Source organism: Elephantulus edwardii, unplaced genomic scaffold (assembly GCF_000299155.1).
Source record: "Elephantulus edwardii isolate Elephantulus edwardi_28Jun2011 unplaced genomic scaffold, EleEdw1.0 scaffold00034, whole genome shotgun sequence".
Lineage (NCBI taxonomy): Eukaryota > Metazoa > Chordata > Mammalia > Macroscelidea > Macroscelididae > Elephantulus > Elephantulus edwardii.
In genome coordinates this window covers 19,400,089-19,417,171 of record NW_006399784.1, presented here as the reverse complement: position 1 = coordinate 19,417,171, position 17,083 = coordinate 19,400,089, and the positions used below count along the sequence as shown (strand labels likewise).

Genomic DNA, 17,083 nt, shown 5'->3' with positions numbered 1-17,083 from the left:
TGAACAAGAGATCTGCATTCTATCCTGTCCTATGGCATCCTCACAATCTCTAGATACAGTGGAGTTCACTGCTGCAGTCACTATGAAAATCCACCTGTTTGAGGGTCTTCTCTTCGGTTCTCCCTCCACCTTTCTAAGCATGATGTCCCTTTACAAGCAATAGTCTTTCCTAGCAACAGTCCCAAAGAATGTGAGACAAAGCTTGATCATGTTGGCCTCCAAGGAGCACTCTAGCTGCACCTTCACCAGGACACATGTTTATACTTTTTACAGTTCATGGGATATCCAGTACTCTTTTCCAACACTACAACTCAAAGGTATAAATAAATCTATCATCCTTATTCACTGTACATCTCAGATGCATAGCAAGTGACTGAAAAGACCTTGGCCTGAATTAGGTACACCTTAGTCCTCAAACTTAGTATTGTTGCTCCTCAATAATTTAAAAAGGTCCCTGAGTGCAGACGTCTCCAGGGTAATATGTTTCGTTTTTACACATGATATATGAAGCATTCTTAGTACTTCAGCATTTTAAAAAAGTAATTTTCATTGAAGGAATTTTAGCTATTATATCTTGATGTAGAGACAGAACAGAATGGTCTGGTATGTGGTTTATTAGTTGCCACTTAGTTAATTTAACTCATGATGATCCCATTTGTGCAGAGTAGAAATGCTCTACATTGTTTCCAAAGGCCGTAAACCACTAGGTCTCTCTTCTATGGTGCCTATTGTTGTTGTTATGTGCCATCGAGTCACTGGCGACTCCTAGCAACCCTATATACAATAGCCCTAAACCCTGCTCTATCCTGTGCCAATCGCACTGCCTCTGACACACCTATCCCGATTACCCCAGTCACTGAATCAATTCACCTCATAGAGGGCCTTCCCTTACTGTGCTGTCCCTCCACCCTCCCAAGCATGATGTCCCTTCTCCAAGGACCTGTCTCTCCTTACAACATGTCCAAAGTATGTCAGACGAAGCCTCAGAATCCTTGCCTCCCAGGAGCAGCCTGGTTTAACCCTCTCCAAGATTAATCTGTTTGTTTTCCTAGCAGTCCATGGTATTCTCAATACTCTTCTCCAGCACCACAGCTCAAAGGCATCAATTGTCCTTCTATCCTCCTTAGTCATTGTCCAACTCTCTGATGCAAAGACCATAGCCTGTATCAGACACACCTTAGTCTCCAGAGTAACACCATTGCTCTTCAGTACCCTGGAGAGGTCCCTAACAGCAGACTTTCCCATCGCAATACGTTTTTTGACTGCCTGGCTGCTGGTGCCAAGAGTGTTGACTGTGGAGCTGAGCAGACTAAAGTTGTTAACAATCCCAATCTCTTTACCACCCATCCTGATGCTGCCAATTGGTCCAGTGGTGAGAATCTTTGTCTTCTTGACATAGAGCCTCAATCCATACTGAAGGCTGCAGTCGTTGACCCTCTGCAGCAAGCATTTCAGGTCCTCCTCAGTTTCAACAAGCAGGGTTGTGTCATCTGCATAACGCAGATTGTTGATAGACCTTCCAGCAATCCTGACGCCACACTTCTCCTCACAGAGCCCAGCCTCTCCGATAATCTGTTCTGCATCCAGGTTGAAAAGGTATGGAGATAGGATGCATCCCTGGTGTACGCCCTTCCCAATTTTGAACCATGCAGTGTTTCCTTGCTCTGTTCTGATGACTGCCTCTTGGTCCAAGTATAGGTTTCGCATTATCATGATCAAGTGTTATGGGACTCCAATTCTTCTCAGAGTGAGCCACAGTTTGTTATGATCCACACAGTCAAACGCCTTTGCATAGTCAATGAAACACAGATAGACATTCTTATGGTATTTCCTGCTTTCAGCTAAGATTCATCTAACATCAACTACAATATCCCTAGTACCACAACCCCTTCTGAAACCAGCCTGGACTTCTGGCAGTTCTCTGATGGGTCTGAATCACTGGTCATTCAGCCAAAAGTTGAGTGTTTAATAACATGTCAAGTATGTCAGATGAAGCCTCAGAATCCCTGCCACCAAAGAGCAGCACGGTTTCACTCTTTCCAGGATGAACCTGTTAGTTCTCCTAGCAGTCCATGGTATATTCAACACTCTTCTCCAGCACCACAGCTGAAATGCATCAATTCTGTATCATCTCCTCATTGTGTGTGTGTGTGTCTGTGAGTGTGTGTATAGTTTCTAGCTTTGATTTTCAATTTTTATTTTATCTTTGTGTCTAATATAAATCTTGTAGACATTGTATAATGTGCTCTTCCCTCATCCATTCTGCCACTCTTTGTCATGACTAGAACATTTAAATGCCATTTAATTATTGATATGTGTGAATTTATTGTTCTCCTTTTTTATTGTGTTCTTTGTATCTTTTTCCATGCTGAATTTGTTATTGGACTTTTCTCTACATGTTAATACTGTTGTCCTTACCAAGTCCTTATAAGTCTTCTTTCTGCATGATCTTTGAGGTTTTCCTGTCATTCATTTATCTCCTTTCTTGTTATTATCTTAACTTCCTATTTATTTAGGATTTCTGAGATTAATATATTTATTTCAGCTTTTTGTTTTGTGGTTATGTTTACAGATGAGCTTTCTGGTTCACCATATTAGTCTTATAATCTTATTTTCAAGAATTAGAGTGGTTTTGGATTATTTTTTCTTTTTAGGTGTAGGAAGGTTCTTTCCCAGGTGATGCTGGAATGAGGGAAAGGGAGATGTGCTTTCCTTGGCTACTAGGAAAATGTGTTGCAGAAATTGAACAAACCATCACTTGGACAAACTCGCTGCTCACAATTCTCATTGCTGGTTCTTGGTTCAAAGGACACCTTTTAGCACTGCTGTCATGGCTGGTTTTTTAAAAAATGTTCTCTTAAGTTCTGTTTTTATGGAAACTTTCTAAATTCACCATTATACTTAATTAATTCTTTTGTTTACTATATCATATTTGGTTGGCAATATATGCCATCCCATAGTCATCTTTCCAGTATGATTTCTGCAAACAAACCATAGCCTAGTTTTATTGATTAGCTTTTGAAGATATCATTTCGTTTTTACTTGAGCCTATCTTATTCGAAATTCTAACTATACTTCCTCATACAAACAAAAACATTAACAATGGCTAAGTTCCCAGGCTAAATTTCCAAAAAGAATTTCATTAAAGCGTAAAAACTCAAACTTGTTGTTGTCATGCTGGAACTGGTTCATACTCATAGCTGATTCTCCAGTGGGTTTTCAGCAAACCCACTGAAAGAATATACACATGGTAGGAGCCAGATTGCCCATCATTCTGGTCAATTCAAACCACCATCGAGATGTCGTGTTTGAGTTAGCAACACAACACCCTAAAGACGTCAGAAGAGTTCCCTACTATTAAAACAGCATTTGAAAAAGTTATGTAAACAAGAACAAAACATATATGGGTCACTTAATAGAAAGGGGGAACAGCTGCTACCTACAATATCAGAGTACTGAGTTAAATAGCAATTTTACTTAGAAAACTAGAATTGCAACTGCATAGAGTGCTACAGTTTTCTTATCTACTACTTCTTATCTCTAATAAAGTTAGAGACAGCTAACTCAAAAGGTAGCTTCACAAATTAAATTATTTAAAGCATGAAAATGGGGAAACATGAAAAGGACCTCTAATTCAGGTTAGTACTGTCGTTTGCAAAGGAAATAGTAAAAAGTTCCTTGTTCAATTTCAAGTGATTCAATGGAAAGACAAAATTTTGTTGAAATAAGCACAAAAGAATTAGAAAATGAAGAGTTTAAAACACTAGTTCATAGCGCCAGGAATACCATCCTAAAATTTCAATACGCTCAGAAATTTACATGCAAATAAAAAAAATACCAAGTATGTGTGTGGCTTTTGTGTATTTGTTAGCATGTATAATCGTTTACATCATAAACACATACACTCATCAATAATTACTTGTTTTAAAAGTAAATTTTGTTTACCCCCTTTTTATAACAGAAAACTTTACGAATCACATCCATTCATTTATGGCTATTTTCATGGTACAATACACCCTCATGACACAGTGTATAAAGCAATTGGCTGCTGACCAAAAATATCAGTGGCTCCAGCTCATAGGAGAAAGATGTGTCACTCTGGTTCTATCAATATTAGTCTCAGAAACCCTCTGGGCATTTCTACTCTGCCTTATAGGTTCACAGTGAATTAGAATTAATTCAACAGCATTTGTTGTTGTTAAGTGTCACCGAGTTGAGAACAACTCATAGCAACAACAGAACCTAACCCTGTCCTATTCGGCATCCTCCTCTTCATCTCTGAGATACTTGAGCCCATGGCTGCAGTCACTGCGTCAATCTATCTCTAAAAGGTCGTTTTCTTTTTTCACCAATTTTCCACCTTGTTGAAGATCTTCACCTCTGTGTGGTTTGGTGTATTTTCTTAAAAACTTTATTTCACTGATACAGCAAAGATGAATAATGGCAACAGAGATCATGTGGCAAGCGGAGCCAAAAAATATTTTCTGGTCTTATAATGAAAACAACAAAAAAATTGCCAAACCTTAATTTAAAGTATTTCTCAATGACAACATCACATATGAATGATATTAACACTTTCTCAAATTATACATAAACACCTTATTGTATTTCTCCTTTCATTTTAATATGTGATTTTAAATATTATATTTGAAATAGAATCTGGTATAGAATATAGTACATCAACCTGATATAGGATATATAGCAAACCAGCTCCAGCCACCGGAAATTACAATCATATACTGAATTTTTCTCTGTCTTACTAATTTTGGTGTACTACAAGATCTTGTCCTACTTACTCTGTCCTTTGCCATTTCTCAGAGCTTTATTCCAATCTCTTGAGTAGCTGTGCTAATATCATTCCTATAAAATTAGTATACGATGCATCCCAGAAATATCTAAGGCACTTTTTAAAAGAGAATATTTGCCTATAATCTAAAACAGAGTAATGGCTATCTTAAAAATATTAACAAAAACCATTAATTGGATTAATTTGGAATCTTTTACCAAAAGAGTAACATTTAAGAATAATTTTATCAGAATTCTTAAATGCTAAAAAGTATCCTCAAAGAAAATTAGTTAAACAAACATTTTAAGTGTTGATAGAGTATTTTCTTTCAAGATATTATGATACAGTAACTGTGGAGGACCTGAAGCACTTGCTGCAGAGGGTCAGGGACTGCAGCCTTCAATATGGATTGAGGCTCAACATCAAGAAGACAAAGATTCTCATCATTGGGCCAATTGGCAGCACCATTATGGATGGTAAAGAGACTGAGATTGTTAACAGCTTCAGTTTGCTTGGCTCCACAGTCAACACTCTTGGCATCAGCAGCCAGGAAATTAGATGTGTTGTGATGGGAAAGTCTGCTGTTACAGACCTCTCCAAAGCACTGAAGAGCAATGATGTCACTTTGGAGACTAAGGTGTACCTGATCTAGATCATGGTCTTTGCAATCATTTGCTATGCATCAGAATGCTGAATAATGACTTTGGAGGATAGAAGGAGAATTGATGTCTTTGAGCTTTGGTACCGAATATACCATGGACTGCTAAGAAAACAAACCAGTTTGTCCTAGAGAGGGTTAAACGAAGCTTCTCCTTGGAGGCAAGGATTCTGAAATTTTGCCTGACATACTTTGGACATGTTGCAAGGAGGGACCAAAGGGAGGGTGGAGGGACAGCACAGGAGGGGAAAATCTTCTATGAGATGGACTTATTCAGTGACTGATATAATTGGGGTAGGTGAGTCGGAGACAGTGACATTGATACAGGACAGAGCAGGGTTTAGGGCTGTTGTACATTGGATTGCTATGAGTCACAGGCAAATAGACGGCACATAACAACAAACAACAAGAAAGAGAGAAAAAATAGTATGTTCCTAGATAAGCCGAAGGGAGCTCTGGTGGCTTTATAGGCAAGCTGCTACCTGCACACCCCAAGGCAGGGATTTCTAATATATCAGCAATTCTTTGGGGGAAAGACAGGCAATCGCCTCCCTTGTGATTTACAGTCTCTGAAAATCTACTGGAAGGTTAGCTCTGAGTCCATTCCAACTCAATGATACATACATAATAACATCAACAAGAATAGATAAAGCATGAAACTCCACTAAGATGTATCATTTCAGATGTTTAAAATCTATAAAATTTAAAAATACATTATTATAATTAAATGTTTCCATTTTAAAGAAAAATAACTTTTGTTCACCAATAATTGTACAGACTAAATAACTTTTTTTCCTCCTAAAGGCAAATCAGTTAATTTAGAATAAAAAGTTACTCAACAAAAAAATCTTTTAAAAAAATAAAAAAATCAAATGCAATGCCATGGAGTAAGAACCAACTACAGCTGATCCTCCTGTGTTTTTTTGCTGTTGTGTACCATCCAGTCAGAAAAACTGGGATTATAGTGGCTTTGCAGAGACAGTAAACTTCACAGGAGATTGCTTATCTTTCTCCCATAGAGTAGCTGGTGGATGTGAATTTGAACCATGTACTTTTGCACTGGCAGCCCAACTCCTCAACTCTAAAAAAAGCTGTAAATCACATGAGAGAAGACTGGCCATCTTTCTTCCTTAGTTCCACCAGTGGATTCAAAAGAGTGGCAAAGCACCTCTTTAAGTTAGCAGTGTAAATCTATATAGTCTACACCCCTAGAGTGCAATCCTGTTGTTGTTGTTGTTAATATGTTATCGTGTCAAAACCAACTCATAGCTGATCTTCCAGCAGGTTTTTAGCATGCAGTTCGAATTCACCAGCTGCTCCATGGCAGATGTATGGGAAATTATCTCCCATGCCAATACTGCCTCTGAAAACCTGCTGGAGGGTAAGCTATGAATTGGTTCTAACTCGACAGTACACAACTACCAAAACATTGTATGGGAGGAGATTACTCATGTTTCTCCAGTGGAACAGCTGATGAATTTGAAATGCCTGCCTTTGGGTTAGTAGTGCTGCTCCTTAACCACAAAACCACTAGATTACCTAGTATCTGCAAAATACTAAGAATTATCTATGGTATTTAAACAACAACAAAAATATCTTTGGGTCTCAATCCAAATCTCTTACATAAGATTCTCCCAAAGTGTAAAACTGAGAATTCTGAATTTTAAATAAGTATACCTGGTCATATGTATGATCTGGAATGCTTGCTCAAATAATTTGTAAATGAATTATAAAGAAGTCAATCTTTGCCCCAATTAAAAGTTCTGCTAAATTTATTGTTGTTTGTATTACACTGAATATACAGGATCTTGAATGAAGGCTTGACGGCACTTAACAACAACACAAAAACCAATACTAATAAAATACTAAGTATTGGGATAAACAGATATCCTAAGAAAATTTCAAGATATCTAGGTATGATTACTATTTTAAAGAATTTTTCACAATTTTTAAACTTACGTGACTTTATAAGCATTAAGTGGTTTACTATCTACTTGAAAGGTGGTATATATTAATGTTTTTCAAGTTATACTTGAAGGAAAAAAAATGATCTGCTAAATACTCATGGCAATCTGTTTTGTGTACGTAAGACTGCTTAAGAGAAGTTAAATATATACCTTACATAAAACGTATATAAGATGCGGACCAAAATAACATAATTACTTTATCACATTGAAAGTCTTCAAAACCTTCGATGAAGAAAAAAACATAGTGTAAAATGTTCACTAATAGCTAATATGTTCACTAATAATAGCAAGGCAAAGTCAGTGAATAATAAAAGTACACATAAATAAATTAAAAGTTACTGAAATCACCCAGTTGCAGTAACGCAGGGAGAAGGATATAATTACACTATCCTTCTACTATTTCTAGCAGTCAGAGTCAATGAGTTATGCAATAGTTAATTATTGGCAGACAAGCAGTCTAAAGCTGAAGGTGTTAATATGGTCTTTTTAACTATATCTCAAAAATTTTTTCAGTGTGAGTTTTACTTTTCCAATTTCATTCTACTCTGTGTTACAAACCCAAGATTATAATATCATACAGCACAGTAACCCAGAAAAGTCAAAATGAATAGTGACCCCAGGAAGCCCTCAGGGAAAGCCTTGAAGTTCTCTATTAATTTTTCTTATAGAATTATCTCTTGTGCTTTCTAAATTTAATGTTCATGTAAAAAGATAAAACATAGGTAACATACGCTATGACATAGTTAAGCAACTGATGATAAATAATACTTAAATTTAGTAGAAATATTCAACAGTAAAGAAGTTGAGTTTTTGATACCTTCTAAGTTTTTAAAAAAGTAAAATAAAACCATTCACATTTCTTTTTTTCAATGTTTAAATATCTTTGTATGGTGCTTTTTCTTCACAGGTAATAAAATAATAAGTAAATTTAATAATGACATAAAACTATAAGTGGCCTCTGTGTAAATGATTAAATTTGACCACTGACCTCACTTAGCAGAAGTTGTGAAACAAACAAGGTGAAAGACGACAAAAATTAAAAAATAAAACAAACTACTCTTACTGGAAATACAGTAAAGAAAAAGATAAATCTATTTATCTTCTATTTTTAATGTTTGAATTGTATTACATTTAACCTTACTTAAACACTTTCCAACATGGCTACCACTTGCTTGAGGGAGAAGTGGAACTACCTAAAAAGAACTTAAAAAAAAGTATTTACAAAATTTTCCTAAGTACAAACAAACAGACAATTTTCATGACAAAAATCACAAAGAATAAAAAACCAAAGCTACAGCTGGTATTAAAGGTTATTCTATTTAATTTAGTAAAACATTGTTCCACTTAAAAAAAAAAATATACAAGTGGAACAAAACCTGTAATATATACACTCATTTAATCTCATGTTACTGTTGTTGGTCAAACTGAGTACAATATTTAATCAAGTAAATATTTAATCTCAAGTAGACAGGTTATTGGGGGGAGAGGTGGAGTAATGTATTCAGAATCATAAACATGTTATACCCCAAAAGACATCATTCTAGTGAAAAATTAAAATTACAAAGTCAACAAACTCAGAAAATTCAACAACAAAATTATTAACATCAACACAGTCAAAATTTGTTAAGGACAGAGAATAATATCCTGACACCAAGAGATCATAACACATTAACACAAAATCAATTCTACACAGAACTTTATTTCACAACTGTTTATACATAAAGCATATGCTATTGCCAGATAACAGCAATTTTTATTTCATATAATTAACAATGTACCTATTATACTAATTTTGAATTTAAGAAACAATTTAGAAAAAATATAGCTTAAAAAATAGAGAAACACAAAGATCTTAGAAAACTACGAGTTTGTTAAAATGCTGTAATTTTCACGTATAAAAAGGCTACCACCAATTTTTGTTTTTCACAAAAAATAAAAAGCACAAACTTTAGATTTTTAGTATTTGTCAGTATATTCCAAAACAAACCTATTTATCAATATTAAGCTTTTAAGATCATAATTTCACAAAAAATAAGTGAGAGACACAAAAAGGTACACTGAGTAAAGCCCTATGTCACAGGATCTATATTATGCTATAAACCTATTATTTAGAAGTTTTCATGAACTACACAATGTGCTTAGAGTTCAGTCATAAATATCAATTGAAAAAGGAATGCATTTCTTTCCTCAAAGATGCAGGAGTATTTAAATAAATATTCGTGGTTTTCAAATGTGCAAGACTTACCCGTCTTCGACAAAAGGGGAGGCCTTGGGCAATGATGCTAATGCTAAATATCTTCATCACAGTTTGATGAGGTAGAGGCTCTTTTGCACTTTTAAGATCAACAGGAACCAAGCCATGGCTTAAAGTAGTTTTCCCAGGTTTTGACATTTTAAAACTTCTTTTGTTGTTGAATACTCTCTACTTATAAAACTGGCACATTTATTAAAAACTCTAACCACTGAACTCTTTAAAAATATACATATAATTTTTAATTTCTTAAAAAAAATCTGAGAACCCAAGGCCTGCTGCTTTTGTCTTTCAACCTTCTCCTACCAAATGTCCTGACCTGTCTGAGGCTTGGTGAAGTGCAAACTATCCTAGAATAGCCAGGAATTATAAACTACTGAAGTGAAAACAGTCTGCTCCTGCCAGTCAAACAGCTAGTGAACCTCCCATACAAAGTCAGTAATGCGAATACAACTAAAGCAGGGCTGTGCTGTCGGGCCCCTTCTGATACTTCTTGAACTACTAATAAGGGCTCTCTAGAAAGGGAATGCAAAGTTTTATTAAAAAAACTAAAACTCTTTTTAATATCTCATTAAACCTTTCTTATCCAAGCATTAATATTTTAGGAATGCTTTGAACTGTGTTAAAAGTGTAAATGCTCAAAAATACACATATACATGCATGTAAATATGCACAGACATACATTTGTTCTACCTTAAAAATAACCAGAATAAACATTTTCAAGTGTTTGTTTTAACTACACTCTTTCTATTCCCATATTTTATCTTATATGAGCCACTATATTAAATATATGCTAATTACTATTGACGCTTCACATTAAGCTTAAGTTTTTATTCTCTGTATAAATATTATGTTTGAAAGTGTAACAGTCATATGACTGATTAAAGATACAAAAAATATACAAGTATTTATTTACAAATATAAACAGTAATGAGATGTTCTAGTAAAATGGATAAAAACATGCCAGAGTATTGTAAAATCTTAGTGTGTAGTTTTTACCAGGCAGACTACCTTAAAGGCCCTGACATAACGTGGTGTATGGTCCACTCTTCAAGCGTATCCAAAGGTTTCTTAGTACCCAAGGTGGTTAGGAGATAAGAGCCTCCTCAAACTAATCTTTTCAGCATTATATTCAAATGACTTTCCTAAATGTGTTGCTTTTGTCAGTATTAATTTATCTTTAGACTACATTTTACATTCATATGCACAAACTAGACTATTATGAAAAGAACAGTATAGTGTGAGACTGTCAATACAGAACCATTTGTTCATAATATTCAGTGAACTAGTTCTCTTCCCATTCTAATTTTTTCTTCCAAAGCCAAGTCATTTTCTTTATCTGTCTTTCCAACAGCATATATTTTTAACTTCTACAATGAAAAGTCAGAATGTAACAGAGGAATAATTAGTATGGACAATATCAGAAATGGGTAATTTGAGGTTTTGTTTTCTTCATTTTGGAAAGACCTGTCTGACTGAATACAAGTGGGCTACTACAAAAGTAATCCAATACAAGAAATAATGACAGTCTTCTCTTGATGCTACTTTCTTTAAAAGGACTATTCTTCAGCACCACAATTTAAATATAGTCTTTAAAACTCTAAATTACTGGATAAAAGGTGACATTTTTTATACATAATGAAATAACTGAGAATAAAACTACAAAACCCAACAGAGATTGAGGCCTAAAAGAACAGGAGAGAAAAGAAATAGTGAAAGAACACCGGCAACCTGTGAGTGAGTTTCCATAAAATGAGTGTAATGACAGTAATTCTCTGAGGTGTTGAGGAGTCTGGTGAGGCTGTTGTTATGGAGTCCTGATTGTACAATGGCTAAGGTCTCTTCTCCACTAATGCATATTTCATTTTTAACTTAAGATTGAGCTTTAAAAAAGAAAACTTTTTTTAAAAAAATACAGTCTTCAGTCTTTCTCTTCCGGTAAATAATTCCTTTGTGTTGAAGTAGTTCTCAAATATGATCATTTCAGTGATATAACTTATCAATTAGCCTTTCGATATTCCATTCTCTGATCTACATAGGAAATGCAATTTAAACTGTGTCTTATTTCAATATGGAAAATCAGATGTGTATATCATATTCTATAAATTTTGTATATTCACTCTGCAAACATATAAGCTCTGAATTTACCTTAGTCTAGTGGTTAGTAAATACAGCATACTGAAAATTGTAATCTTTTAACTTTTATTAATAAAAGTCCTCAAATAACTTTATAGTCACATGCATTTACACAAAGATACTTCAAAGTTAAGATCGCTAATCTCTGAATCTGTTCCTACATTAATTAAAAATACAAGTTTAAGGAGAACTTTAGAAAAGTAAGTTACTTTTCAGTAAGAAAGACAAATTTCAATGGAAACGGAAAAATTAAAATTAAAATCACTACTATTCTGAGTCTCCAATTTAGAAGAGGAAAAAGGTTATTATGCAGTAATGAAAGATTTTTCTCCCCCCCCTTTCAAGAGATTACTACAATAATGGGGGGGAACAGGAGTACAAATCAAGGCTGCTCGTATATCAGTGGTTGTGTTTTACATTAGATACCAAGTTAACTCATTTTTCTATCAGTAAACAGCTGCCCTCAACTGGACACTGTATAGTATTGCATAAAGATGAGACTGTATTATGTATCTAGTACAATATACTTTTGCAAAAAGAAAACATTAGTGACTGAGCATAGTCAATATAAATTTACAAATATATGCATCATCAAGTTTACCTTCTTGGAGGAATTAAGCAGTTATTTTCAAAGAAATATCTCTAATGTAGACAATGCGCAGGAGAATTTCAATTGTTTTAAAATGCAACTAGTTAGACATATTCAAGGAAAATAAGGTCTTGGGCTTAATTCTACATCTTATATATTTAAGATGCCCTAAACCATAACCTCTTCAAAAAGGTATTGCTCTGAATAAATTAACTCTTTTTATTATTTAGGGTCACTGAGTTGTCTCTGACTCACAGTGATCCTATGTATAAAGGAACCTTGCATGATTCTGTATCTTTTTTACAAAGATGTGGTTAACCCAATATTGGCTGTGCTTAACCCAATATTGCAATTAGTGCATCAATCAATATCATTATGAGTTTACCACTTCTTCCTGACCCTCTAATTTTCCAAGCATGATATTCTTTTCCAAAGACTGAACACTCCAAATAACTGTCCAGAGTATGTGAGAAAGTCTTACTATTTTTGCTTCTAAGGAACACTCTGGCTGAACTTCTTCCAAGATAGATTTGTTTGTACTTTTGGCAGTCCATGGTATAGTCAATATTCTTAGCCAAGGCCACAATTTAATGGCACTGATTCTTCCTAGGTCTGCCTTATTTATTGTTCCCTTTAAGATACCACAAAATAAAGTAGTGTTAGCATGAACAAGGATTCTGGAGCCAAACTGCCTTAGTCTAAATCCTGGCTCTATGATTCATTATTATTGTGACTCTGAAATTAAGAAATTAATCCTCTGTGCTATAGTGAATTAGTATATGTGAAACATAGAGGAAAATATCTCATATATAATAAGTGCTCAATCTTGCTAGTTGCAATTATTATTATTAGGTACCATCAGGCAGATTACTATGCATAGCAACCCTATGAACAGAAGATCGGTGCCCTGCCCTATCCTGTAACATCTTTATCATCTCTGATACACTTGAACCCATTGTGACAGCAGCCACTGTGTCAACCCATCTAGCTGCATTTCTCTCTTTCACTGATCCTCCACCTTTCTAAGCATGATGGCTTCTTCCAAGGGCTAGACCCCTAAAACATGCCCAAATACGTAAGACAAAGTTTCACTATCCTTACCCCTTGGACGTACCCTACCTGTACTTTCTCTAAGACATATTTGCTTGTTTTTGTGACAGTCCATGGGATATTCAGTACTCTTCTCCAATACAACTCAAAAGCGTCTATTCATTATTATTATTATTATTATTAATATGCCAAGGACTAAAGTCACCCACCTTTGGATTCTTAGTATCACTTTCTGTCCACTAGGCCAACTGATCTCTATGCTGTTGTTGTTGTCATTGCTGTTAAGTGGTGTCAAGTTGTAGGCGACTCGTAGCAACCCTATGAATGAAAGACCTTAACACTTGTATAACTTTCATCCTTTCTCCAGGTTCTCAGGTCTGTTTTTAATTGTTTTTGGTCAAACATTCTTCTAGGTCATGTAGCACTCGCCTGTGCACTTGCTATACGGAGGTAACTTGTGGTTTGTTGTGAAGCTGAACACTGTGACACTGATATGACAAATGCTATAATGGTTACCCTTGCTGGACAGTGTTTGGTGATGCTCTCTGATTAAAACAAGCTTGGAAGCAGGAGTGGCATCCACTTCCGAAAAGGCTTGCCTCAGGAAACCCTATGAACCTTGAGAAAGGATAAAAGTTATACATGTATTCAGGTCTTTCGTTCATAGGATTGTTATGAGTCTTCTATGGTCTGATGGTGTTTAACAGCAAAAACAACTACTTCTCAAACAGAATATATATTAATAAGATCTCAACATCAAGAAGATAAAAATCTTTACCAATGGCCAATAGGCTGAATCATGATAGATGGAGAAAAGACTAAAGTTATCAAGGAATTCATCTTCCTTGGATCTACAATTAACACCCTTGGTAAAGAAATCAAGACATGTTGTATTGGAAAAGTCTGAGTCAAAGGCCTCTCAAAAATAATCGTAAGAGCAATTTTAAGTTTTTAAATCTCAATACTTCTGATAGGAAAACTATGAGCTCATACTACTTAAATTTTAATGTTATTCATTATTCTGTAAATCAAGGGACCAAATGACTTATTCTTACAAAATCAGAAAAAAAACCCAGATGCCAAAAAAATACTACTAATAAAGTAAAATATATCAGAATCCATAACTTTGAAGAGAATATGGTGTTATCATGAATACTTATACTCAGCAGTATGGAATAAAACATATTATTCTTGATACCAGATAAATGATAAATTGTTTTCCTATCTTTTCTTTTATACCAGCATTGTTCTCCTATCGGACCAATTCATATACTAAATTCCAAAACCCCAATCTATTGCCATTAAGTGGCTTCCAATTCATGGGGACCCTACAGTACAGAGTAAAACTTATCTTTCTAAGACAAGTTGGTGGATTTGAACCACTTTTTGTTAGCAGTCCAAACTGTGTCACAAAGATTTTTATTCATATATTTAAATAAAGTGATTTAAGAACAGAAGAAAACAGGCACTAATCAAGAAATTAAGCTTTTTGCTTAATAATAAAATGCCAGGTCTTCTAAGTATTATTTCTAAAAATTCATTATTACAATTTTAGAAGCAAAAATAAAATTATATTTAAAATTAAGTTCTAATATTCCTAAGAAGCATAAGCCATGAATAAAAATATTGTCTAAAAGTTAATATTACATTTGAAGTTGTTGTTGTTGATTGCTATCGAGTCGAGCATGACATCAATAGCGACCCTATGAACAAAAGGCCTTTCTATAGCTATCGTCATTCCAAGTTCATAGAGTTTCCAGAGGCATGTGGTTTAGAAAGTGGATGTCAATCCTGCTTCCAAACCTGAATCAATCTGGGAGCTCCACCAAACACAGCCCACAATGGGCAGCCATTATGGTGTTTGGCATACCTATAGCACAGTTGTTTCATTATGGCATTTGAGACCCCAATGGCACCCCTTTAAAAAATTCTGGAAGGTATTTAAATTCTCAGAGTGCTTATTTTACAACTTGCATTTATATTGTACTTTGTACAATATATTCAAGAAGATATATAAAGCATTATAACTGTCTTTTTCTGATCATTTTCTGTATTTGGGAAGTAAGGGTATTTCTTAAAACAGAAAAATTGGTTTGGCTCTTCAACAGTATGTATAATATATAGGACTATACATAAATGAGGCTGAGATATAAAAGTTTATAACTAACTTACATAATCAGGTTCTGATTGCTGGAAATGTACTTTACTTTTAACTTTTACTGAAAACTGTCAAATAATTACATGAAAAGAAGCAACAAATAATAATTTAAAATATATAAAAATCATTTAAGTTCTAAAAAAATTAGTAATATATAATGGGGCTAAAAACCAATCCACAGTACACCAGAAACTACAAGATGGGTTTTAGGTGTGTTTTTTTTTTTTAAAAAAAAAAAACCTGTTAATGAATTTATTTACAAACAAGCATATTTACAACTAAATTATGTTTGACTAAACTATTTTATTAGCTAACATTTTCATAATCAAATCACTAATGAGTAAACTCATTAGTACACAAGAAAACTCAAAAGAAAAGACTATTGGTTAAATTGTAGTTTCACCTCTAGCACTAACTGGTGCCCTCACACAAGTCTCTTAATTTGTCCCAAATTCCAAATTTCTAGAATGAAGAGGCTGTTATCTTACTACTAAGACTGAAAGTTCTTTGTGACTTTAAGTGTATGCATACAGTTTTAACAGTATGAATGCAGTACAAAGGCATGGGTCAGATTGGGCAGCTTGATGGGTCTTCTAGTAAATAGTACAGCTAATTTTACTGAATATAGCTAAAGAAAAACATTTCAACTGAAACAAAATTTATAGGTATAATTTACTTTTCAGATTATGACTTAAAAAGATAATTTAAAATAATAACTGGAATATCCAGATTTTATAATACCGAAAAGGTTCTTATACCATACAATCATATAACATGTTTTTTTCTCTCCTACTCACTAAACAATGACATACAGAATAAATTTTATAAATTCTTGTTTTAGACTGTGTCTAATTTGGATTTTATTTATGCTTAAGAATCTAGGTTATTTATTGTAAAATGATATTGGCTTCATTCTTTCATTAGGTAGTTTAAGAAATATCTGAGATAAAAATCCAACTATTGGATTGAATTTTGTAAATATTTCAGAAATGCACAGCATGAAGTTCTCAATGACTATGACATTAACTTGCTTCACAATTAAGTTTAACTCTTATAGTCCGTGCTGGGTTACCCCAGCTGTTAAATTGATCTTATACAGCTGTTCACCAAGAATTTAGTTGGTGATTATTTATATATTGTGATACCTTTAAGTCAACTATGACAAAAATGACATTGCAATTATAGGTATTTCAGTCATGCAAAAATCTCATGTGATTACAAGTGAATTAAAGGAATCTAATTGTCTACAAATTCTCAAAGTAAAATATAACTATAAGAAAAACTGCTTTAATATAATTTTGAGGTAAGCCATTTTAGTTACTCTCATGAATAAGTTTAAATACCAATAAGAAAACAAAACAAGAAAACCCATAAACAGATTATACAATTTTCTCCAAAAATTATTTCTCCTATAAAAATTCTATAGTATTAGAGGGATGAAAGGAATAAGTAGGGACATAATAAAAAAAATAAAAATATAGGATTTTC

General features: G+C 34.1%; 1 protein-coding gene across 4 annotated transcripts in view; it reads right to left on the bottom strand.

Annotated features, from left to right (window-relative positions):
- The window catches only part of FBXW7 (F-box and WD repeat domain containing 7, E3 ubiquitin protein ligase), a 253,699-nt gene that overhangs the window by 92,041 nt on the left and 144,575 nt on the right, over positions 1-17,083 (bottom strand). Inside the window, exon 1 of one of the 4 annotated variants that reach the window (XM_006884474.1) lies at positions 9,657-9,990. The exons of the other annotated variants lie outside the window; for them this stretch is intronic. Within the exon in view, the coding sequence (XP_006884536.1) occupies positions 9,657-9,803 (147 nt within the window). The 5' untranslated portion in view covers positions 9,804-9,990. Of the gene's footprint in view, positions 1-9,656; positions 9,991-17,083 lie in introns of those variants that run through there. 4 annotated transcript variants of the gene reach the window in all.